At 34.0% G+C, this 25720-nt stretch overlaps 3 protein-coding genes across 6 annotated transcripts; 1 reads left to right on the forward strand and 2 right to left on the reverse strand.

Annotated features, from left to right (window-relative positions):
• Positions 1-2315: 2315 nt before the first annotated feature.
• Positions 2316-7802, forward strand: LOC147276823 (serine/threonine-protein kinase SRK2E). Of its 3 annotated transcripts, none has more exons than XM_086254277.1 (9): positions 2317-2992; positions 4310-4384; positions 4459-4560; positions 4633-4686; positions 4788-4880; positions 5216-5308; positions 6561-6665; positions 6743-6841; positions 7170-7802. In XM_086254277.1, the coding sequence occupies exons 1-9, from the start codon at positions 2816-2818 to the stop codon at positions 7464-7466; spliced, it is 1095 nt and encodes a 364-aa protein (XP_086110403.1). In that variant the 5' UTR covers positions 2317-2815; the 3' UTR covers positions 7467-7802. The 3 variants fall into 3 exon arrangements, with proteins under 3 accessions (XP_086110402.1, XP_086110403.1, XP_086110404.1); XM_086254278.1 differs by having other exon boundaries at positions 2848-2984; XM_086254276.1 differs by having other exon boundaries at positions 2316-2992; positions 4459-4686.
• A 2253-nt stretch (positions 7803-10055) lies between these two features.
• LOC147276824 (uncharacterized) lies at positions 10056-15550 on the reverse strand. Of its 2 annotated transcripts, none has more exons than XM_086255236.1 (7): positions 15227-15550; positions 14252-14307; positions 13983-14168; positions 13780-13875; positions 13622-13693; positions 12923-13039; positions 10056-11218 (listed from the first exon to the last, which is right to left on the reverse strand). In XM_086255236.1, exons 1-7 carry the CDS (start codon positions 15444-15446, stop codon positions 10343-10345), a joined length of 1623 nt encoding a protein of 540 aa, XP_086111362.1. In that variant the 5' UTR covers positions 15447-15550; the 3' UTR covers positions 10056-10342. The 2 variants fall into 2 exon arrangements, with proteins under 2 accessions (XP_086111362.1, XP_086111361.1); XM_086255235.1 differs by having other exon boundaries at positions 14252-14325.
• Positions 15551-21451: 5901 nt separating this feature from the next.
• On the reverse strand, positions 21452-25240 carry EMB1273 (embryo defective 1273). The gene is made up of 4 exons (XM_086254880.1): positions 25019-25240; positions 22954-23382; positions 22179-22443; positions 21452-21845 (listed from the first exon to the last, which is right to left on the reverse strand). Exons 1-3 carry the CDS (start codon positions 25124-25126, stop codon positions 22207-22209), a joined length of 774 nt encoding a protein of 257 aa, XP_086111006.1. The 5' UTR covers positions 25127-25240; the 3' UTR covers positions 21452-21845; positions 22179-22206.
• Positions 25241-25720: the final 480 nt, after the last annotated feature.

Raw genomic sequence — 25720 nt, forward strand, 5'->3', positions numbered from 1 at the left:
GTGAGTGAGAGTGACTCTCTATTCTCTTTTCTAAACATCAAATACTATGTTTTAGGTTGTTCTCTGTATATTTTCAATTACATTAAGTATTTTTTTTGAATTAAATATTCATGACTAGCTATATTAGAGAGTATTACTGGAGTAGTCACTTAAAAAGTGGCTAGCTAAATATTATTCAGCTAATTTGACTAAAATTTAGCTAAAAAATAAAGAGTATGATTAGAGATGTTCTGAACAAAGCAATATTTTTAGGTACTTTTTTTTTTTTTGGTTATATTAGAAAGCATTTAATTAACTTTTGATCTATCATAATATATTTTATACGAAAACAAGATAGCCCAACTAGTGAGGGAGAGTTAGATAATAGGTTAGAATTAATATAACTTCATGTTCAATTCTCTCTAATATATGTAACAAAAAAAAACTCTCTTTTATGATAAATATATATATAACTAGCATGAACATAAACTTTGACTGAATTGAAGTCAAAATACTCTTAGCAATATCCAGAAGTTTCAGTTTCAATTTCAGTTGCAGTTGAATATGAAAAAATTGGTGCTCACGTAGTTTCTTTTGCTTCAAGTTAGAGCTTCACCTTTGCTTGACCAAGTGAAGAGAAGAAAATATAATACAATATCATCATCGGCATTGTCCACACCTTGTTGTCACTTATCAGGAAACAAACACTCTGACTAGATAAACATAGGGTTGTTGATTTAACATACTCTCACAACCTAATATTAACATAAGGTTTTTATATTCAAAATTTGTTCCAACTGGCTAATTATTGATTTACTAGTATTTTTCTTCATAATATTAGAAAAATTCAAAATTTGAATTACCCTCTCTAAATAAAAATAAAAAACTTAGATTCTATATGCACAAATGGTAAGATTTGAAGATAAAGCTTTATTTTGTATAGTGTATTACCAAATGACATTAGGTTGTCCTTGTTTAAAGTTCTCGAAATGTACCTTTAAAATCAATATTTTGGTCCAAAAAATGTATCTTATCCTTAATAAGTTGGTCAACGTTTGTAAATGTCAACTCAAATAGTGTTGGTAAGTTGTGATCACACGACTCGTTTAAATATTGTTTGAAATTAATTTCCACTTTGTGGTTGTGCATTAATAACAAATATTTAAACAAAATGCCAAATCATCTAGATATGACAATGTAATCAAACAAAATTAATGTATATAGTTCAAATGAAGGAAAAAATCTATAAATTTACACACCAACAAGATAAACTCAAATATTATAAGAATTAATAATTATCACTAAATCTAATCTAATGGAGTTAGTCATTCAACTATTATATGCAACTCAAAAATATGTTCTTACCTTTAGAATTTGGGTTGAAAGTGAAACTGTGATTCACTAGGTCAGAAAAATTGAAGTACGAAGGAGCAGGTAAAAACTGGAATGCAAGGAAAGGATGTAAGAAAATTTGAGAAAGCGACTAGTCTGAATGTGAGCGAAATAAACTAAGAGAATTGAACAACACGAGCTCTTGATCCCATGTTCCTTCGTAATGTTGTATTGTTTACCTTTGTAGTGTTTGTTGAAAGTGAAATTGTGATTCGCTGGGATGGTAAAATTAAAGTGATGGAGAGTAAGTAAAAAGAACACATTTTTTTAAATTTGGATTATCTACTAATTTCTTGTGTTTTAACCCTATTCTTTTTGGAAAATAAATATGTCATATAACTTGTGATTACGGTAAATTCTAATTTATAAATTCGATTTTTCTTATAGCAAACGAAATGAGTTAAGTCTAAATTCACATTTGGATTTCACCAACAATAGAGGGTAAGTTGGAGAGAAATGTTATGCCTACTAATTGTCTAAAAAATATCTCTTGATTTTTTAGAGATGAGAATTGAAATTCATCAATAGTAGAAACTTACGTGTTATATACTTATATACAAATCGAAACTCTATTTGTTAAAGAGTAAAGACATCAAATCCAAAAGTTCAAAAAAGTATTCATATGATGCAAGAATATCTGAAACGGATGTTCCTAAGAGTTGAGAGACACTATCTTCCATTGCATGTGTAAGCAAAAAACAAAAGGAAGAAACAGAAAAATTTGTCTCTCTGCGGACAACATAGGTATTAAGGAAAATGATAGGGGTATCTATGTAAATCTACAGTTCTGAGTTCACTGAATTTGAGTCTTTGGAGACAATAAATAGAGATGATCTGTTAACCGTTGAGTGGATAAAATCATAAAAATATCGTAAAACCCATTTCCCTATAAAAGTTTCAGATAAAACCACACGAACACCAAAAAAAAAAAAAAACCTCAGACCAAGACACAGATACAGAGGAAAAACCACTCACAGACGCACAGAAACACAGAGAGAGAGAGAGAGAGAGAGAGAGAGAGAGAGGGAGGGAGGGGATGGTTGGGTTCACGAGCTCTATATCCTAAAGCCTCTGCAACACCAATAAACAGTCACCTAAAAACCCAGAAAGTTAAATAAAAAAAAAGATCTTTCTTTTGTTTTGTTTTTTGAGAGAAAAATCTGAGGAACCCCCATTTCTGAGGTGGGTGGGAGCTTCACGGGGTAGAACCAATCTTCAGTCTTTTTCTTCAACCACCAGCTTTTCACCTATCCAGTGGTCCTGGTCTTGCCAGGTCACCTCCACCACCGCCTTCTCGGTCGATTTGATCACTGTTTTGGCCTTGCCATTTTGCTCCTCTCTGTATAATGTGATAGAGAAAGCTTAGCTTGTGGAGTAGGGGCTAAATTGGTATTTGGTTTAAAGGGTCTTAGTGTATATATATAGAGAGAGAGGTGGTAGAGAGATGGATCGGACTGGGCTCACAGTTGGGCCAGGCATGGACATGCCGATCATGCATGACAGCGATCGGTACGAGCTCGTTCGCGATATCGGGGCGGGGAATTTCGGGGTTGCAAGGCTTATGAGGGACAAGCAGACTGAGGAGCTTGTTGCTGTGAAATACATAGAGAGAGGTGAGAAGGTTAGTCACTGAATTTTACTCTTGTTTTTTTCTTTTTCAAATGGGTATTTGAGGTTTGGCTCATTTGTGTATTTGAGGGGATTGACTGCTTTCTGTTTTTTTTTTTTTTTTTTTTGGTGGTTTCATTTGGTGATTGTTTCAACTTGATTTTGGTGGTTCATAGAATGTTTGTCTTTCAGGATTAGTGAGTTTCTAATATAGTGGTCTGTGTGTGTATTTGAACGTGAGTTTGCGGAAGTTGATTGCTTATATGTTTCTTGAGGGTGAAGTTTGCTATTTAGTGTCTCCAAACAAAAACAGTTGATTTTTGTTTGAATTTGAGTTCACTGTGTTCACTTTTGAGTGGTTTGTTGGACCTTAGAGTTAAAGGTCTGATGGGATTTAATTTTTGGTTTTTAGCTTCTTTTTTATAACAAGAAGTTTTTGTTGAATTTGACACATGATGCTTAACTATGGAAGTGACACTGTTGAATATGTTGAACCTGAGTCCTGTTTAGTTGTTGAGCTTGGGTGTAAGTGTACAGCCTCACTATAAAGTTCTGAGTGGCCTTTTGTTAATTATTTGTGTTATTTTATACAAGTCATGTTTAAGGGTGATTTAAAATTGAGTATCATTGTTATACCAAAAAATTGAGTATCATTGACATTCTTAAATGCTGAGGATTTTGTTGGTGAGAAAGCTGGGGACTTGACAACCTAATGGAGGATGGACGATAAAACATCTGCCTTCTCCTAAACTGTTGAGTAAACCAAGCAAAAGAAATAAGAAATGAATTTTGAACTGCGAATTTTGCAGTAAACTGGCCAAGTAATTCCCATGTGTTATGGGAGACTGTAAGCTGAGTGGAGGATTTAACAGTTGGATATGTAGCCTGATAAATAGTATACAACCGTGAACAGTTCATTAGATTTCCCAGAGAATTTTTCCATGTTGGCAATGATGACATTTGAGGACTACAGACTAATGGTTCTCATTGTTATATAAGATGCAGAAACACTTTGCCTTGACTGTTTTTAACAGTCTTTCTAAAATGGCATTCTTTTGTAAATGGTTAAATTATTATGAAATTTTTTAACTATTTTATATTATCTTTTTTTTTTTTTTTTTTTTTTTTTTTTTTTCTGGGATTGAAAGTGTGAATAAATCTTATTTAATGTGATATAGGTAGGACATGTCATCTGATCAGTCAAGATATTTTCATTTATGCAGCTAAGTTTATATTGCCCTGTTATGGCTTGTAAGTAATGGGCCATTGTTATACTTGGTAGTTTCAAACTTTCAATATTGATACCCTACTTTTATATTTTGTCTAACAGATAGATGAAAATGTACAAAGAGAAATTATAAACCACAGGTCGTTGAGGCATCCCAACATTGTCCGGTTCAAAGAGGTCTGTTAAGTTCTAACATCTAATCACAAATTAAATCCTCCACAAAATTCAGTGACGTTACTATGTGACTGCAGGTAATATTAACACCAACTCATCTGGCCATTGTGATGGAATATGCATCTGGAGGAGAGCTCTTTGAGCGTATATGCAATGCTGGGCGGTTCAGTGAGGATGAGGTTCTTATCCAACACATTAATTCTGTTTCTAATAGTGCTTCCAACCTATTTTCTAATGTATTTTTGTTGCAGGCACGCTTCTTTTTCCAACAACTTATATCAGGAGTTAGTTACTGTCATGCAATGGTATGCAGACTAAGTTGTCTATCTTTATTGTAATTCTTTTAATACTTGAAGATACAACTAGATTTCAGAATGTATGTATTTTGCTGCATTTCTTCATGAAGCAAGTGTGCCATCGGGACTTGAAGTTAGAGAACACATTGTTAGATGGAAGTCAAGCTCCTCGTTTAAAAATATGTGACTTTGGCTACTCAAAGGTACTAGAGTGACTAGCCCTCTCTCTCTCTCTCATGTGCTTGCCTTCATTCTACAAGAATTTAAATTATGGAATAGATCTCTGGTGATTAAATTCAGAACAGAAATGTATTAGGCATGTATTAAAAAATATGGTTGTTTGAATGCTTAATGCATGCTATGGTTTTTCCTTTAACTGGTAGAGACTTCGTACGAATTTGTCTGCCCTTTTACTTTGTGATATTGGGTAAGTCATACATATTAGCAAGTCCTTCATTGCTCATCTGTGTTATTACCTTCTTTTTTTGTACTATTTATATTTTTCATATCCATCTAATTAGGCCGTCTCTTTTTTCAGTCCTCGGTGCTTCATTCACAACCAAAATCAACTGTTGGAACCCCTGCATATATTGCTCCTGAAGTGTTACTTAAGAAAGAATACGATGGCAAGGTAATAATACTTATCATCTATATGATACTTAAATTTGTTTAACCAACATGTTAAATAATCTTGTCCAATGGTCTCTTATTATATATGTTGTTAAGACTTTAAGTTATTTATGAATGTCATTATTTATAAAATCATTTGTTACTGAGTTACTTATATGTATTTTCATATATTTAACTTTGTTTACGACTTTCTGGAAAAAGCTTAGCTTATAACTTGTAACTTGGTTTGTGCAACCATATGTATTCCCATCATCCTTTAATTTGAGCATGATAAAGCTGCCCTGTTTCTATCTCAATCGTTAGTCATAACTACAAGTAAATTTAAAAGTTATGAGTAATTGCAACCACCCTTCAATCAATTTCAAGTTTTGTAGGATCAAGTGCAACGCATTAGGTCAAAACAAGTCCACCGTTTCGTGTACAAAGTTCAGTTTTGAGTTCATTTGGCAGAAATCAAAACACGATGACCATGGGTAACTGGCTGCAACTGAAAGGGATAAGCCAGAAAAGATTGTTGGGAGATTACCATGAATTATATAAAATTTGGGGTTTTTTAAATTGGTTTTAGCTACTTCCTATATTTTTTCTTCTTTTGTAAACCTTGTTTTAGGTACCTTACAAACTGGATATTGAAATTTTAGAGTTGGCTGATATGATTACCTGAGGTTTTGAAATAGATAAATGCACATGCTAAAAGATGACAATGCGATCACTCACCACCGCTTTAAAAGAAAGGACTCTTTTTGAAGTTCCATTATTGGGAACTTTATTCCGTTCCTAAATGATCTAATATTGGCACACTAATGGTCCATTCAAATAGAGGGATTTAACAAAATGGATTTGGATTTTAAAAATAAGTTGACATTGGTTAAAACACCATAAATATATGAAATATAATGTATTTGAAGTGAATTGATTCAATTTGATATTATGAATTTGAAATGACAAGGTTCAATGAATCATTTGAAATCCTTGTATTTCTTCTACTTTTTTTCCTCACACAAGTACAAACTGCTATGCTTAACATTATTTTCGAGTAAGTTAACTTTAAACATTAACTTAAAACCCATAGATTTGAAATCCCATAATCCAAATGAAGCCCTAATATTGTTTTGGTGTCATAGACAAAATACTGGAACTTATACTGTGTATTTCTGCAGTCATGGATGAAGGATACCCTTTCCCTCTTTTTGTGCATTTACATAGAATTAATACATTGTGCTAATTGTTTTCAATTTTGATCTTCCATTCAGATTGCAGATGTGTGGTCTTGTGGGGTGACCTTGTATGTCATGTTGGTGGGTGCATACCCATTTGAGGACCCTGGGGAGCCTAAAAACTTCCGCAAGACAATACATGTAATTGTTGCACCTTTAACACTATTGAAACTGTGTAGCTCTGCATAGTTGACTAAAAGTAGTGGACTATTTTGCAGCGTATAACGAATGTCCAGTACTCGATTCCCGACTATGTACATATATCTCAAGAGTGTCGTCATCTAATCTCAAGGATTTTTGTAGCTGAGCCAGAGAAGGTGTGTGATATTCTTTGCATATGAGTTATGTGCGTGCACCTATATATCAGTCTTTATATTTACTTAAATGCATGTCCTGCTTGCTTATTCTTGGATTAAAGTACATGGATTAATAATGGTCATGTATTTACGTATTCATGTCATTCTGTCTATGTGTCTGGCACGCCAGGACCTTGTTTCACAAAATTCGAAGAATAAAACTTTATTTCTATATGCTTTGCTGATTGATGCTTCCCTTAGCTTGCTCTCTCATATCTAATTAGGGTTTAAAGGACAGAAAGAGCAATGTTCTAACTTGAGTTTCATTGAATCTTATTGTGTGCAACAGAGGATAACCATTCCTGAGATTAGGAACCATGAGTGGTTTCTAAAGAACCTTCCAGCAGATCTCATGGTTGAAAACACCATGAACAGCCAGTTTGAAGAGCCTGATCAACCCATGCAAAGCATTGATGAGATCATGAAGATAATTTCTGAGGCTACAATACCTGCAGTTGGGACCAACAGTCTCAATCAGTATCTGGCAGGCAGCCTGGACGACATTGATAACATGGAGGAGGATATGGAAAGTGACCCCGACGACCTCGACATTGACAGCAGTGGAGAAATAGTCTATGCAATTTAATTGTGGCAATGCCTGGTCATGGTGGAGTCATGTGCAAGGGGGAGTTTAGAAGATCTAGTTCTATGAAATTTAAGATCATCTTCAGTCACAAGTCTGCGGATATGAAATTGGAGTAAGGGGGTTTTAACCTTTTGTGGCAATGGAGGGTTCTGTGGTTGAAATTTTCTGTTTTTTCTCCTTTTCTTGTGACATGCTTCTGTTCATCTGTATTGTTTTGTTTTGCCACTAATTGCTAGTGGCATTTATGTACTGTTCTGTAGTTGTTACAAGTGATGTAACAGGTGGAACTTAATGTTGCTGAAATGTATCGTTAGCTGATCCTTCTCTATAATTGCATCTCCAGAAAGTTTGCCAAACTGATTGGTTCTGCTTTTCCAAGCATAATTGCATATGCTTAGGTCTCCCTCTCCCTCCTATAGTCTCCTCTCATTTCAAATACTATTTGAAATTGATGTTTGATTACCAGTGTTAATTAGCAAAAAGCCACAAACAATTGCATGTTTCACTCATAACTTTGATTTTTTTTATTTCTTCTTCTTTGAACTCGTGTGTATTACTTTCTTATAGTTGTGTATTAATATTTCCCAATTTACTTATTTCTTCATTTCAATTGCGTAAACTGTCTGAAACGTCATAGGTTGACTTGGGTAAATTGTACGAACTCTGAAAAGTCCTTTTAGATGGTTGATAGTCATTTTTGGTTTTTCAAAATCAGGGGTAGATGTGGAACAATATTATTAGAGTTTTGGTGCATTAATAAGTTAGTGTTAACTGTTAAGAACTTACAAATGACACTCGGCATTATAAAAACAAACAAGGTAGAAAGAAAATATGAGTAGAGAAGATATATAGCATTCTTCCAATAAAATTCTCACCTATCTCTCGTTTATAGTCATTCAATTATAATATTTCATGGACCTTAGGAGTGAAAATATAAAGAAAATTAATTAACATCAAGCAGTATGTCATTGTCCATAAATATGAACATAAGTAAAATGGTGTCTAACAAGATATTCATAGCCTTTAAATCTTTCTAAGGCTAGAAATTTATACTTTGCAATGCATATATGTTTCAGCAATATAAAACAAAAACAGGAAATAAGTTCAAACATCTTTTTTTTGTTTGCAAAAAACACCTGCCACCATCCTGCTAGATGATGACATAATTTCTCCCAATATTTCATTTTTATGTAACTTTTAAGATACATTACACTTATTTTCATTTTAAAATTGTTCTAATGGACACTCATTCTTATTTATATAGCCTTTATATAAACGTGACCACAACGCTACAAAAGAATTTTCGTGTAAAAGAAAATGTTATGTTTGTATGACTTTTCATAAAAAAGACATGTTTGCGATCCGTTTTGTGTACAACATAAAAAACATCTTGGCATGCACATAAAAGCATGTGACAAAAGAGAAATTATTGTGTAGAGTGTAATATCACACGGTGGTGTGACTAATCCATTAGAATTATAATATGTGTATAATCATCCAAAACCTTAAAACCTAAAAACATCTCCAACCCTTTCCTAAATCTTTTCCCAAATTTAAATTTGGGGAATGACATAAAATATAGTTCAAACAATTCTTTAAAATTTCCCATAATTTGATATTTTCTTAAAAATTTTCTCAAATCAAGTTGAATGGATAGGGATCCTCAAACCTCAAACAGTCAAATTTTATATGATTTGTGAAAATTTCGACTTTAGCATTGGAAAGCCTTTTCTCAAATTCAACTTTTTCTTCAAACTTATCCTCAAATTTGAAAAACATATAGGGAAAGGATTGAAGATTTTTTAAGTTTATAAACTTGTCGTCCACCCATATCATAGCAAGTGATTAGTAACACCACGTAACAATATAATGATCACATATGATAACTTTTCGTGTAGAGATGCTAGTTTAATACTAAGCAAAATCTTTGATGCAGTGAAGATTAGGAATCTAACTATAATTAAATACAAGAGTTAAATACAAAAATGGTCCACGAACTTTACAGTGAATCTCAATTTAGTCCACTAATTATAAAAAGTGTCAATTTGGTCTACGAATTTTTCAAGTTGTATCAAAGCAGTACAAACGTTAACTTCCATATGAAAATTAACAGAATTGATCACATGAAAATGTGATGAACGGACTGAAATGCCTATGAAAATGTGGTCACTTACTGTGCACATGACCAGTTTTTGTTAATTTTTTCGATGAAAGTTAACATGTATACTACTTTAGTACAACTTGAAAAATTCGTGGACCAAATTGACATTTTTTATAATTAGTAAACTAAATTGAAATTCACTATAAAGTTCGTGGACCATTTTTATATTTAACCCTAAATACAAACTCAAATGGTTTTAACTACAAAAGAAACCTATCACATCCCAAAATCGAAGATGGGGAAAGAGAGGTGAATTGGTAAGAGAGATCAAGATGAATAGAGAGAAATTAGGAATGGCTGTGGAAGATGTACGGTGTGGAGAGGAAAGAAATTAGGTGTTGAGTTTGCGGTAAAACGAGGGAGTGGTTAATGTGAATTAAATTATTGTTTAAAATTCAAAATTTTTTTTAATGGATAAACATGAAATCTGGCAAATCCATTCCAATCCAATTTCTAAATTGGAGGAAAACTTTTCACGTCTAACATCAGGAAAAAGGTTTTAAAGTAATCACACTCCTACACATATTGGGGCAGTTTAGACAATTACAAAATGATCTTTTTAAACATTTAAAAAGACTGATAATGTAAAATACAAATGCCGACATGGATAGAGGTCAAAGGACCTCAATCAAAGTCAAAAAGAATCCGGATGTTGATCAAGAACAATAGAATTGAAGGATGGGAATCTAAAATTATTCATAAACCATCTCAAACTTCAGCTTTGAGAACCAACAGTCTCCGCTGCAGGGGCTGAGCCATCTCCATCTAAATTCCTGTCACCAGTTCTTTCAGCTCCATAAACCGATGGGTCTGCATATCCATTGGTTGGTTGCTGTGACTGGTGTTGTACTTGATGCTGTGGCTCTCCGTTGGCAGGGGGGTTCACCGCTTGGGCATAATGGGAAGGGTCCGGCTGAGCATACCCACCTTGTCCATATGCTACTGGCTGAGATGCTGCAGAAGGGTCTTCGACTGCCTGCTGCCCTCCATAACTTGTTTGGTAATAACCTGTTTGAGTGTGTGGTTGACCTGTGCTGCTTGGATGAGTCCAATACCCAGCCTGAGGGTTAGCCATTGGCTGGCTGTAAGGAGGTGGATAAGCAGCTGATGGCTGAGTAGTTTGAGAGGAAGCGCTTCCATCTACGCTTGATGACACTGCAGGTGGCCCATATCCTGAAGTTGCATATTGTTGCTGCTGATCAGATGCTGGAGCCTGACCATAATTTGGTGGCTGCTGAGCATAACCCTGATCATAACCATGGCTGCTGACTGGGGGTGTCTGATTGTAGTTGTAACTAGGATTTGGGGGAGCTGACCCCACCTGAGGTTGTTGTCCATAGTAACTATATGCACTACTGTCCTGAGGTGGTTGAGAGGTTGGGTTTGATTGATCCCAACCTGCTACCTGGGTAGGATAGTTACCATAGTACGAGGCAGGCACGGAAGGTGCAGGATAACCTCCTGGTTGTGTGTACCCATAATGGGGCTGCTGTTGCTGCATTGGAGCTTGTCCTTGTGGGCCCCAATTTCCAGGAGGGGCATACGACGGCTGCATATAGCTATTGGTCCCAGATAGATTTACTAAACGCTTCTGCAGGAAGTGAAATGAAAGTGTTGAAATAAAACATGTAGAACTAACCAGGAAGCAACTGTGCAGTTAATATGAAAGGAATGAATATCATGGAGACAGTAATGAGCACCAAATGTTTACTACTCTTATATCTGCTATTGGAAAGATCAGGTATGAGAAGAATACCATCAGAAAACAAGTTCTAATTTACAGAGAGATACCAGAAATTCAAGCAAATCTTCAAGCATACAAAAAAATTATAAGAAACAAAAATTAATTGAAATAGAGGAAAAGTACAAAGTAATGAAAAGATGACTGCTAGTTCAACCAAATCTAAAAGAAAAATATTAAAGAAAACAATGCAACACATTCAAAGAAAGAAGAAAAAACAGTGCTAAACAACACTATTCCAGTCGGACCAGCCCAAAAACGAGACCTCCTGAAACTTCCTTTCAATCTCAAACTACATAACAATTTCATTTTTTTTTTATGAAGTATGCACCAAGGATATAAAGAAATGTTTGGGTGCCTCTTATGAAAATCAGCCAAAGCATACACTAAAATTCAACTTTCGGAAGAGCTGGAGATTTCCAAATAAAAACTTTAGGATGAAAACTGATAAAGGCTTCAAAACAAAAATCTCAATATAATTTCTAGAAGAAAAGTAGAAAACACAACATCATCGGTAGAACTCCCTTAGCATTAGACATATAATAGTCTGGGGAAATGAAGCATGAAAGGAATATTATTCCACAAGATCTTTCCAAAATCCTTTCACCATTACCAAGAGCCAAACTGATGCGAGAAAGAAAGTCATGATATCCTTGAAAAAGAGCATAAAGAGCATTCTAGGGATCCTTGGAAGTCATCTTACCACACCAACCCCCGCCCCCCCGCGTAAAGAATCCCAACCGTTTTCATGCAATCCATATATGCTTTCTTTTACATTATGCCACAAACAATTATGTTCTCAAGGAAATCTAAAAAGCCATGTGCCCAAGAAAGAAATATCCCTCACATCAAGATTGCCCAAGGGTCCTTTTTCCCATCCCCACTCCCTCCCAAACAAAATCACTCATGATTTCAGTTCTACCTACAACTTTCTCTGGGATTTGAAACAAAGAAGAAATAGATAGGAATGCTTTCAGGAACAGCTTTTACCAATTTACCCTCCCCTCTTGAAAACATGCTATCTTCCAAGTTCCAACCATCCAATCTCTTACAAATCCTCTTGATTACTGGAACCCAAAAACTATCAGTTCTAGGATAATCCCCCAAATGATAACCACAAATAAGTAGGGGCAAATCTTTCACCGCACACCCAAACCTATTTGACAAGCTGTGCAATTTTCTATCACATATTAATTCTTGAAAAGTAACTAAGAGCTTTTGAGACCCCATTTTCTTCTATTTCAGAGCAATTCTACCAAAAATACTAACATTTCCAGATTAAGGGCAAAATTTCAAATTTGGTTTCAGCTAGAACCAAGAATGCAAAAAACCATGAGTCATGAAGACCAGATGAAAGCTCAAATCTATCATGCTTATTCTGAACACAATATATTATTCATAAGATTATAAGGTCTATTCTTGAAAGAACAAAGCAATGCCAATTCTTATCATGAGTTGGCATTTTTTTATTTCAGTGAATTTTTAAAAAGGAACAAAAAAAAAAGGTGGGATGTATGTCAAAAAGAGTTGACCAACAAATCACTGATGACTCACCCCACTGATTACTTCATTGATCAATTCTTTGGCTGCCTCAATTTGCTCCTGCGATCCATTTATATATACCGATCTCTCAGTTGACATATCACCAGGAGGAAGGTGCAATGGTACAACCTGAAGCACAGATTATGTATTAAATATAATTTAGATAAAATATAAGAATATACGATACAAATAGCATCCAAGACTTGTTTCATGTGAGACAATTTCCATCACAGTACCACACATAAATGTCTATGCTGTCAATTTAAATTCAGGACTATAATTTCAAATATGATGCAGAAAAGACTTCATCATCAATGTACCTGAGCCACATCTGACAATACTGATTTGAGTCATTTGACTATGTAAGAATTAAAATGAGCAGATAAACATTTTAACCACAAAGAAAAATACTATAACTAAAAAGAAGCGATGCAATACCAGACCGATCATTGGAAAAGAGGAAGAGGGTCAAGGTTTTAAGGATTAACCAAGGTCAAATCATGATATGCCGAGATAATATAACAAATACATTTTTCAAATATGAACCAAGTATTATCATGATTTTTATTTGATTTTTATTTTGTAAGGTTGTCATAATTATCAATTGAAAATAACATATAATACGAGCGAATGTATTTAGGAGATAGTATATCAGTTTTTATACTAATATCACTACCCATGACGTCTTTTACTCGTCCTTAAAATACACACCTGAATACGAGCTCCTGACTTGCCTTGCATATTCCTGATAGTCTCACCCCCCTTGCCGATGAGTAAAGCAACCTACAACAATCGTGAGTGCAAATTTGAGCCAGTAGCTTTAGCTTCAATCAAAATGGAAAAAAAAAAAAAATACCAAATAGATCTACCTTATTGTTAGGAACTTTCATGATAATCTGTTCCGCTCCAGGTTGCATTGAGTTGAATCCCTGGTTTGTAGGTGGAGCAGTGCCCCCTGCATCTGCCTGTAGAACAAAAAAATATCAGGACGCATGTTTAGACAGAATGGTATTTTTGGATCATGAAGCAGAAAGAAATCAATTCACAAGGACAATATAAACATAACTTTTACCTCTGCTATTACATCATTGATAAGTTGTTCTGCCCTACTAATCTGTTCAGACGTACCCATCAACTCCACATCCCTTGTGAGAGATGTAGGATCAGCTTCTGAATCCCTGGTTATCTGGATTTTGGCCCCTGACTGAAGTTGTAGTTGTTTTATCGTTTCTCCTCCTTTTCCAATAATTACCCCAACCTGTAACACAGAAATAAAGGAAATTACTTCATCAGCACTATGCCAAAAGAAGTCAGAGGAGAAGCAAGAAAATGACAAAGTACCTTCCCGTTTGGAATAGTTATTTTCTTGTTTGTTCCTGGAGAACCATAAGATTGGCCTGCTTGCGCAGTGAAAACTGAACCAACTTGTTAGTTTGAAATCCAAAGACCAGAGAAGGTCTCATGCAGTTATAAAACAATTTTATAATGGGATATACGAAAATATAACACCACACTTCTAAAATTGTAGGTCATTACAAGAAATAGCCTGCAACTTAATACTTAAATACCGTATAAAAAACATGCAAGCATTTCCTTCCTCAACATTATACTGCAATTTGAACTCACGCACAACAATGAGTTCTCTCCTCTTTCCTTTTTTAATTCTGAAAAGTAAATTATAAATCATTGAACTCTGAGTTTGCACACAAGGCTGTGTGGCTTCTATTCTATTTAGTATTTTCCTCAAGAAGTCTAGAATCTTAACATTCAACCAAACTTTCCAAAACCCAACGCCCTCGTTGCCTATTCTAGTGAGTACTGACACCGACCTGGTGGTAGCCACTCCAATTGTGGGTAGCTTCACTCATCCAGTATTAGATGACCAACCACTCCCTTGCGACATTCAAACTTTGAATGTGGTAGCTGGCACTGATACCAACTGTTAAGCCCCAGCCAATGCTCCTCAAAAGCTCGAGGGGATAGTTAATTAATTAATGTTTCGAATCGTAACCGGGTCAGACAAACACCGTCAGGAAAGAGTCTGAACCCCAAGTGTTTACTATCAACTATAAATCCCAAAACCAAAAGCTTTGACGACCAAAAAGCCGAATTGGAAGTAGTACACTCATTCCCATCCACAGTTCCACACACAATCCAATCCCAAAATCTCCACTAATCTTGTGCTAGGTTTAAATAAAAAATTTATTCCCTTTTTGACATTTTTAATTAACAGTTGAGACAAATTACAATAAGAGTGAACAAAAACAAAACACTAAAACCCTAGAAAGTAGAAAGAATGGAAAGACGAAGGAGTACCAGGGTAGGGAGGAGGATTGAAGACGGGGTTGGGTTGTTGGAAGGAGTCGTTGTCTTCGAGTCGAGGACGCTTTGACTCGGCACTGCTGATGAGTCGGGCAGCGATTTCCTGAGCTTTCTGCTTCGCCAGTAGGATGTCGATGTTGCTCTCGTCGAGCTTTCGCTTTGCACTCTCTCCACCAGTGGCTTCTTGGTGTTGTTGCTCCTGGTCGTCTTTCATGGTGGAACCGCTCGCTCTCTGACTCAGTGAGGGACTCACCGACCGATTGGAGAGAGATACAGAAAAGAGAAGGAGAGGGAAGCGAGCGGAGGAAAATCTTGGTGTAAAGATTACATAGGGCTTGATTTAAATCGGAGTTAACGACGTCGTTTCATCCATTCATAGAATCATAGCCTCATAGGTTTCCAACTTTCCGATACAGGGAAAAAAACCTTTTTGCTCCTTGTGTTTGAACCCAAAGGCTTTTTTACATTTTACACACTTCAAATTTGGGCTTAATCTCACTTCATTACCTAAAACTAAATTATGTCAATTTACCATTTTAATTAAAAATTTATTGTAATGTATTACCTCTTGCTCATTTTATCTAAAATTTTGTAAAAAATAAGAGTATTCTGGTCTTTTTTAAGTTTCTATTTTTAGAAAAAAAATGATTTTTTTACACTTTACCTACTTTGACACAGTAAAAAACTAACTTAAAAAAAAACTAAAACACCCATATTTTTTACAAAAGTTTAGACAAAATGAATTATAGATGGTATATTACAATAAATTTTTAATTCAGGTGGTAAATTGACATAATTTTTTGTTTAGGTGGTGAAGTGAGATTGAATTCAAAGTTCAAGTTGGTAAAGTGTAATAAAGCCTAACCTAAAAACAAATTTGGTTCATGTGTCCTCATATTGCAAAAAAACATAAAACATGGACCAAATGTAGAATTTTAAAACCACATGGACCAAATCTGTTTTTGGGATATAACACAAGGACTAAAAATGTATTTTTTCCTCCAATATTCGGGTAAGTTTTTTGTTTTTGTTGGGTCTACTAATTCTCCAGTCATCACTATACTTTACAAATCTTTTGTTTTATCTTTAAACCCAATTTTACCCCTTTTAAGAAAAATTGAAACAAAAATAAAAAATTAACTAAAAGGGAGAAGCGATAAAATTTTAAATTTGAAGTGCAAGATAACAAAATGAAAGATTTTTCTCTAGGGTGGATGCGTTCGCATTTTCTTTTTCGCGGATATCCAACGTTAAGATAACGATGTTGAGTAGACTTAGCAAAAACACACACGACACGAAACAACACGTAAATTTATGAGTTTGAGTTTGAGGTTAAGGTTATCAATTTGGGTTGATATCAGCGTCACCCGTTAGTGACCAGTTAAGATAATGGGTCAAGTCGAGTGAATTTGTGGGTCACCCGTTTCACCCGTTAAGAAAAAGCAGTTTAGTAAATTTATATAGCTTGTCCTAAAATTCCTAACTATTTTCAGACTGCCGCCTTTCTCTCTCCCTAAAATCCCTAATCATTTTCTCTCGTAAATGGGTTTTTTGTAATGATTTAAATGAAATTTTCGATTTTTTGAGGTATGAAAATTTTAATACTAAATCAACAAAATTTCATTTGGATTTCGATGATTTTGCCGAAATCCTCAAAATTTCGGGGAAGTTTTCGACTGGTTGGGATTTATGGGTTTTGGTGGGTTTCGACAACAGAGGGTGGGCTAGTGGTCGGCGCAGGTGAGGAGAGAGAGAGAGAGAGAGAGAGAGAGTGGGCTGGTGGTCGGCGCAGGAGAAATGATAACTTACTGATGAAGGAATGAGAGAAAGGAAAAGACAAAAAAGAGAGAGAAAGGAAAAGGAAAAAGAAAGAGAGAAGAGATAAAATGAGAATGGATCAAGTGGTGGGCTGCGTGAATGTAAAATGAGGAGAGAGAAATTAAAATAAAAAAATTGATTCTGAGTGTTTAAAATTCATATTTATAAATTTACAAAAATATCCATCATTTTAAATGCTCGTATCTTTTAAATCGTAGCTCCGATCGATGCACAGTTTTCGCTCACTTGTTAGTGCTTTTGAGACCTTTCCAACAAGTCACAAATCGAAATCAAAAGCCCAGTAGTTCAAAAAGTCAAAGAACGGGTCAAACTAATTTTAAAAAAATTAAAAAATTAACCCAAAATATTTTGATTTCTCAAATAAATTTTTAAAATATTTTTTAAAATAAAACTTGAAAAAATACGAGGTCTCACAATCTACCCCTCTTAAAGAATTTCGTTCTTAAAATTATCAAGGAAAGTAATAATGGAACAACTTCAAACAAGCACAAACAACAACAATCCAAAGATCTAAAAAAATTCTTTTCATTTATAAAAAACTGAAAAATAAATTACACAAGCTTTGAGGTGCTTGTTCAATCAAATTTATGTAATTATTAATTAATGAACTATTTTTTTAACAGTATTTGTCTCCAGCGTACATTATATTTATCTTATATCACATGAAACCTACTATATAATTTAGTTTTTTCAATGTTTTTTTATCAATGTAGTTGATAATATGTTAAATAAACATATAGTAAAGTTTTATTCAAAATTTTCGTATTTTGATAGCAATTTCCGTCATTTCTATCTAATTTTTGTCGAAATTTAAAATTCTTCGAAATTTTCGTCGAAATTTCCATCGAATTTCTATCGAAATTTCTTCGAAATCCGAAATTTTACTCCTTGGTTCTGTGGGCTTTTATTTTATTATTGTAATTTGATGTAATGTGATTTGAAATTGTTGAATTGGGAGCTGTTCGTGTTGTCTACAGTGAATGAGGGTTCAACAATCAACATATTCTTGTTATATCAGAAAAGACGAATGATACCCCCTATCTACCAAAAAAAGAAAAAGAAAAGACGCATGACCCTCCCTCTCTCTCTCTCTCCACCCTCTCTTTATTGGCATATCCTTTGCCTTCTTTGTTGCTTAGGTTTCTGGTTTAACTGAGAGAGACCATTATAAAAGAAACCCATGGGTGGTTTATAAGTATTAGTGGAGAAACTGACAAATCTTATTAATATATTATTAGAGATTAATGTTATTTTGCTCCCCAGACTATTACACATGTATCAGTTTGCTCCATAGATTTATAATTTGGAAAATTAAGAACCCTGACCTTTTTCAATTTTGCCAATTAAGGTTATTCCGTCAATTTATATATTTTTCATCTAAAATGTCGAGATGATCAACCAGAATTTAGCGAGAAATAAAAGAGGAAAAATGATACATGAGGAAAAAATGATAAGATCTAAATGGAAGGGACCATTTTGCCCTAAAAAATTTGGATAAAAAATGTTTAAATTGACGGAAGTACCTCAATTGACAAATTGAAAAAGTCAGAATCCTTAATTTTTCAAATTAGAAGTCTGGGGAACAAACTGATATAAGTGTAATAATCTGGAGAGCAAAATGATATTAATCTCTATATTGTTATGATTAATTAATGCGAAATTGTTATGGATAGTTTGATTTGTATTAACGTAATTAAGGAAGTAAAAAAGAAAAAAATGGGATACATGGAGAAAAAAGAAGGTTAGAGACAAATTGATTTGAGAGAGCTCAATGGATGGGGAGTCTTTTTCTCTCTCCTCTCCTCTAATTTTGCCAAATCCCAAAAGGCTTCAAAATCAATTCTAGCATTAATGAGAGAGAGAGAGAGAGAGAGAGAGAGAGAGAGAGAGATACAAGGGTGGCGGTAAAAGACGACGTACACATGCAGATTTTGTGACAGAAGAAGGGGTCACAGAAAAACTAGAGAGAGATGGAGAGAGAGAGAGAGAGATGTTTTGGTGAAAGAGAGAAATTCACTCATTTGAGACGTGAAAGGGTCAGACATTATTAGAGAGAATCAGAGATTGGAGAAATTGTCAGTTTGGTCATTGGAAAAGGCTGGAGAATAGCTTGCTTTATCATTTCTATTTCCTATATTTAAATCTTCATTTAATTCCATTTCTACATTAATCTACATGATGCATTCATAATTTTATTTTGTTTTTAGTTTTTTCTAGGCAAGGCGAAACTGTACCATCTTTATTCATTGCTTATTATGTGGAATTGAATGGAATAAATAACTTACAAATAAACCGTGCCCAATAGTCAATGCTGCTACCAAAAAAGCTATAAACACTGCTGCTACCAAAAAGGCTATAAACAATGCTGCTAGCTAGCCAAATAGCTACAGAGTACATGTCCCACCTCAATTTGGGATTAAATATTAATTTTTAATTAAGGTTTGAATCACATTCTAATTATAGAATTAATTTTTATAATCACAATGTGATAATAAAAAATAAAAAAAAAAATAGAAAAGAACTTCATACTATTCTTATAGAACAAACTAGATTCAAGCTTAATATAAAAAATAAATCATACTTTTGTAAATTACAACACTCACAATCTCAAAATTAAAATTAACTCTGACTTGACTCACGCCTAATTAACTTAATTACTCTAGTCGATTTTGCATTAACTCTCGCTATAATATATACAAAGTATATGAAGAGGTGAGCTCAAACTAAAGGCTCAGTAGGGACATTCAACATTTTCAAATAAAATTTATTATACTGAAGTTCAATAAAACATACAACATAGAGCAGATAATATATTATATAATAATATTATTAATGCATGAATACTATGCTACACTTTCTCGATTTAAGCCTTTGAACATTAAATATTTTGAAAAATAAATTGCAATTCATTCTAACTTCGATCGCAACCAAATGTCCCAATGCGCGTTGGGAAAAAAATAGTTTTATCAATCGCAACTAAGGGAGAGTCTCTCCCCACGCCGGTGGTGCGAGTGGGGAAGTCGGCGAGCATTGCTGATCATCTTCTTCCTCACTTGGCCTGCAACTTCCCCTGTTTTCAAGAAACTTTTTCTCAACTTTGGCTCAACTATTACCCCAGCAAACTTCCACCAAATTAAACAAACTTATAGTTGTTATAAAGATCACTCAAATTTAATAGGTAAAAACTCTAAAGAATTGGCCTCAAAGTAGACTACTTGAAATTGTTTAAAATTTCAGTAAATTTTCAGATTTTTGCTTCAATGTTCCTATCACTTTCCCTTCAATTCTAACAACTCCAATTCAGTTCTTAAGGCTAAGAAATAATTAAATATAACTTATTCTTTAATTATAATCATTCAAGGAAACACAACCAAATTCAATCCTAAATAAAAACAAAAAAATCACAAAACATGGAGCTTACCTTCTTGTTTCTCCTTCTTTCTTTCACACTCTCTGTTCTTTCTCCCCTCTCTCTGTCTTTGTGCTTTTCTGTCTTTGTCCCTTTCTCTCCTTCTTCTCCTCTCTCTGGTTTTCCTTTTTTCTTCTTCTTTCTCTCTCTCAGTTTCTCTTTCTTCTTTTCCTTTCTCTGGTTTCGGGTTCTGTGGGCTTTCTTGGTTTGTTGTTCCAACTTTGGTTTAAAACCTCAGCCTTATAACATCACCTCTTCCACAGTCACACACACACACACTCCACCGCTTAACACACACCTCACTTCCACCACTAACTCACTTACCCCCTAAAAAAACAATCAAAAAGTTTAGTCTACAACAAAAATAAAGAAGTGTAGAAGTTTCGTCCAGCAAATTTTTTAAAAATTACAAATATATAAATTAAATTTATTAATATAAATAAAAATGAAAATATAGAGATATAATTATAAACATGAAGAGTATTCTAAAACTAACTAATTATCAAGTTAATATAAAACTAACCATGCTTTTGGACTCACTACATAACTAATTTCATAATCTGAACTGTCCATTTTTTAGCTTCTACTTTAAAGATTTATCATTGTAAAAAAAATAACTAAATCAAAAATCATTTAGTCATTTAATTGTGATCAAATAAATAGACAATCATTGTTTTCGATAAAAATATATAAATAGTTATTATTATTATCAAATAACTAAATGACTTCAAATTTGAGAGATTTTTTACATAAATAATCTTTGAAAGAGGACCTAAAAATGAACGGTTCGAATTTTAAAATTACATTATACAGTGGACACAACATGGTTGTTAATTTTATATTAACTTATTAACCAGTTAACTTTAGAGAATTTTTGTTATAAACATAAAATAATTATAATTAATTTACACTAATTAAACATAATTTTATTTAATAAAACTAGGTTATTACAGAACAGACAATGCAGGGAATAGTAAATTACTGATCCATTGATTAATTATAACAAATATAAAAAGAATAGAAAGAAGAAAAACTACACTACAAAATTCAAATAATGCTACTCGCTTAAAAACGACAACAAATTCAGCGCGGGATTCAACCGGCTTTGGTACGCCTCTGTCAATATGTTGCCAGCTGCATGATTAACATGCTAGACGACAACAGATATATTTTCATGCCTTAAATTCTCCCCATCCCAAGTTCCCAACCAAAACAAAGAAAGAAAGAAAATAGAGAAACAAAAAATGTAGCAAAAATGTGTAGTAGTTATCAAGCCCACGAAAGGAATCCCAAAGTAATGCCACTTCCCAGATAGAGTAATTTCTCGATCAATGGCACCGCTGGCTTCATTGGAGACAATTTCACCTATATCATATCAAAAGGGAGATTCAAAATTATTTGAAGAAGCCCCACTAAAAGATAAAGGTTGAGTAAAGCAAGCAAGCAAAAAGATGCAGGTCTGTGACGTGAAAAACTAATGAACTTATATTAGTTCATTAACTACTATTGTATTAACTAAACAAAAAAAGGCCTAAAGGAAGTAATCATAAATGAATTAATAAAAATCAGTAGTCAAGATAAAAACTAAGCAGATTGCAGTTTACAACCTTGAGAGAGAGAGAGAGAGAGAGAGAGATGATACAGGTTATGATGAACAGTGTACTTGAAAAAGAAAAACCTGAAGAAGTTAACAAATACCTAGCTAGTGCAGTTTTGCGAGCAACAATTAGAGCTCGTTTCGTTCAGATTGACTGCTACTTTCAGAATGTTGTGATAATTTCGTTCTCAATGCCTTTTGCGGTTTTCTGTACCACAAAAATGCAAACCATAATGTCCTTAACAATGCTCCATTAGCAAAGTGTGGGATTACTATTCGCCCCCAAAATGGGTAATATGGACCTGGTAATTTGAGTAGTGTGAAGAAAATTGCCATGACAATCAGGTGCCAGGGAACTTCTGCATCCTGACAATTAAAACCAGACAATAAGCTACAATAGAAAATAACTGAAACTGACTTTAATTTCCATTACTCACCCATTTAAGAACTGCTGTGTAGATTTTTTAGGAAGAGAAAACTGTTCTGATAGAATTCACAGAAAATGCAGGAGACTCTAAAAAGAAGTAATACTAAGAAATGCATAAATCCTCCAAGTGCTTTACTATTGCATCGGAAATGCAGCAATCCTTTAATGGAGGGTATACAAATTGGCAGCAAAAGAACAAAAGGTGAATCGGGAAAAGTATGATGCTGTCACCAATCATTTCTAATGACCTGAGTAAGATTTATTAAATAGAGAAGAACCAGATTCCTGAAGATACCCACCCCAACTTTGTGCTTGTTGAAATCTTGCTGCCATATATAGGAGATTTAAATGAAAACAACAGATGATTCCATTTCCCATGAAAAAGGGCAAATGGTTTAACCCAACTAATGTTCTATATCATTTAAGTTAGTTAGGAGAAATAACTTTACCTTAAGAAGTGGAGAAACATCCAAGGCTGCCTGTTTTATGACTTCGGCAATAGCCATTCCAGCAAGGACTGGAACAGGAACGAAAAATAACTTCTTTTTGTGTGCACAGTACGACATCTCACTAAGGGAGGAAATTGCCAGCAAAGGTACACATAAGTATTTGACAACTGCTAGTATAAGGTCAAGGATGAGTTGAATAAAGTTCTGCCCTGCTCTTTTCCAAGGGAAAACCTTGACTGGCTGTGGAGAGCTTTCCCATAACTTTCTTGCTTTATCAATTAGGTGGTTCAATTTTATCTTCCCAGGGTCATCCGAATGTCCCGCAGTCATATTCATCGCACATGAGATATTGTGCTGAGAATTCCGAAGCATCCCGGAAGGTTTAGCGCTCTGACTAAAGGCATGTACTTTACTACAATCTGGCAAACCCTTCAACAACGAAAAAGAAATTTGTTAACTGAGGAAGCTACTCAACCCAAACTCACTTAAACTTCAATTAACAAAAGTTATACACCAAGTAGTCTTGACATACTTGGAAAGCTACTGACTAAAAAATAATATTGCCAAAAGTCAGGAATTCGGAATTCAGAGAAATAGATGATGGAAGGTTCTAAACTTATTCCTTAGAAAACATAAGACCTTTTAAATCACAATATGACTGTGCTGAAAATAGTAGAACTCTATGGCGGCAAAGCAGCTCTAATCAAACTTGGGAAACTTCTACTAATTAATTACTAAAGCAAGTCATTGCCAATTTTGTCCATTAAACTGAGCCTGAGCCAAGAGTTGTTTCCAATATTAAACCGCAAGCTTTTCAGAAAGGGTTAAGACAGTGTGAGACCAAGACAATCTCAATAATTGTAATTTTAATTCATGAAAAACGAATCACCCACACATACATGTATTTCAAAGAGTTTAGGGAAATTGAATTCCTTTTGGTTAAATGCAAAAATGCAAAGAAAGAGCAGACACAAGTTTATGCTTCACTTGGAATCTTGGATTTCAAAATATAATAAGCCAATTTTCATCACTTTATCCGTGAGCTTTCAGAAACAATAGGACAATTACACATGCAAAAAACAACCCAGAACAAGAAGAAGATATTAATGCTTCTCTAGGAACTTGGATATAAAACTGAAGAAAATAAAGAATATCTTAGGGGGCTGTAGTGTATATAGATTTATAAAGACTTTTGCAGACTTTTTTTAAGTGACAGACTTTTGCAAAATTTACAGATTTTTACAGTCGATAGAAATCTTTAGAAATCTACAGGGGAAAGTTTGGATTTATAATGACTTTGAAAGACACATAAAAGTCTTTCAAAATCTATTAAAATCTATCATTAAATGAATTCTATAAAAATCAATGACTTTTTAAATACACATAGATTTTTACAAATTTTTTAAAAGTCTTAATTGAATACCACATGACTTTTATAGACTCCTTAAAATTCTTAATTGAATACATATATATTTTTACGGACTTTTTTAAAGTCTTAATTGAATACCACGTGACTTTTAAACTCCACAAAAGTCTTCTAAAATTCATATACAATACACCCCACTTAATTATTGGATGAGAGATGCATCATTAGAGTTACTACAACTTAAAGGTATTATGATTAATCTTGCATCTAACATACACAGGTATCCTACATTCCAGAAAGAGAACCCAGATTAGTTTTTCAAACATTTCCATAAGAAAATAACTCCTCACTCTTCTCTTCCGCATATACCCATTATTAGTCAGAATTCTAGACCCATATTATGCATTTATTTTCCCCATTAACCAAACTATCAGCATACATAAAAAAAAAAAATGAAAATACATATAAATTCAAAACAAGAATGAACATCAGATTAAAAGTGATTCTAGAAACACATTTCCCAACATTCAAAATCAAGAACAAATTACATTAGCAAAACAAGACTACCCATTTCCATTTGTTCCCTGACATAGAAAAATAGACCCTCAAAACATGTAAGAAAAACACAGTTATTTATACATTAAAAATTTCCCATATATACCGCAAATTTCAAACCCAAATACGAAATTAGAAGCTCACCTTTAGCCCATGAAGAGAAGGAGGAGTTTGAATCATAAGGGCCATTTTAGTGGAGGCTTGGAGGTGGGCGGAAGCAGATAACAAGTGAGAAGGATAAAGGGTTGCCATTGCAATTAACAAATTCTCAAGCCCTTTCCAGCAAAATTAGAAAAAATTTAGATTAGATGACAATTTCTTTGATTCGAGACGCCATGGCTAATATTGTTTGGAGGATAAGTGAGTTGCAGACACTTTTGGTGCGAGAGGAGGGTTTAAGTGGTAGAGCCAGGATCCGGTACTGGCGCGCACATGGTTGGTTGACCCAAACCCAGTCTTGCAACCTGTTGACTGGTCAATGGGTAAAAAATTTGGCCCACAATCCTACCAGCAAGGCTGCAAGCCAATGGGCCTCCAATAAACCGGACTATGGATCGATCATTAAACACAAGTTGGCTTATTGTCACACTAGACTCTTTTTTTTTTTTTTTTAATTAAAAAGGAGGGGCACCGAATTTAGGTGCAAGAGGCAATTCTAGTAAATCTCAATATAATCTAATAATGCAAATCGTTCATTTTTTTAGTTCCTCATTCAAGAATTGCACTTAAAAAACCAAACAAATCAGACAAATACAACATTTCTAATAAGTATTAATTCATAATGAGATCCTCTTAAAAAGCTTATATGAAAGAAAGAAATGCATGTATACTATTCCCATAGATATA

This window comes from Dryas octopetala, chromosome 8 (genome assembly GCF_963921425.1).
Source record: "Dryas octopetala chromosome 8, drDryOcto1.1, whole genome shotgun sequence".
NCBI lineage: Eukaryota > Viridiplantae > Streptophyta > Magnoliopsida > Rosales > Rosaceae > Dryas > Dryas octopetala.

What these genes read in the sequence shown, in the direction of transcription:
- LOC147276823 (XM_086254276.1), top strand. Translation starts at nt 2,816, where the DNA reads ATGGATCGGACTGGGCTCACAGTTGGGCCAGGCATGGACATGCCGATC. An exon ending in TTAGTTACTGTCATGCAATG is followed by an intron (nt 4,687 to 4,787) that starts GTATGCAGACTA and finishes TTCTTCATGAAG; the next exon opens with CAAGTGTGCCATCGGGACTT. An exon ending in TTGTAGCTGAGCCAGAGAAG is followed by an intron (nt 6,842 to 7,169) that starts GTGTGTGATATT and finishes TGTGTGCAACAG; the next exon opens with AGGATAACCATTCCTGAGAT.
- LOC147276824 (XM_086255235.1), bottom strand. Translation starts at nt 15,446, where the DNA reads ATGAAAGACGACCAGGAGCAACAACACCAAGAAGCCACTGGTGGAGAG. An exon ending in TAACTATTCCAAACGGGAAG is followed by an intron (nt 14,169 to 14,251) that starts GTACTTTGTCAT and finishes TCTGTGTTACAG; the next exon opens with GTTGGGGTAATTATTGGAAA. An exon ending in TGAAAGTTCCTAACAATAAG is followed by an intron (nt 13,694 to 13,779) that starts GTAGATCTATTT and finishes CGATTGTTGTAG; the next exon opens with GTTGCTTTACTCATCGGCAA.
- EMB1273 (XM_086254880.1), bottom strand. Translation starts at nt 25,126, where the DNA reads ATGGCAACCCTTTATCCTTCTCACTTGTTATCTGCTTCCGCCCACCTC. An exon ending in CTTCTCTTCATGGGCTAAAG is followed by an intron (nt 23,383 to 25,018) that starts GTGAGCTTCTAA and finishes TCGTTGTTGAAG; the next exon opens with GGTTTGCCAGATTGTAGTAA. An exon ending in ATGTTTCTCCACTTCTTAAG is followed by an intron (nt 22,444 to 22,953) that starts GTAAAGTTATTT and finishes TTTAATTGTCAG; the next exon opens with GATGCAGAAGTTCCCTGGCA.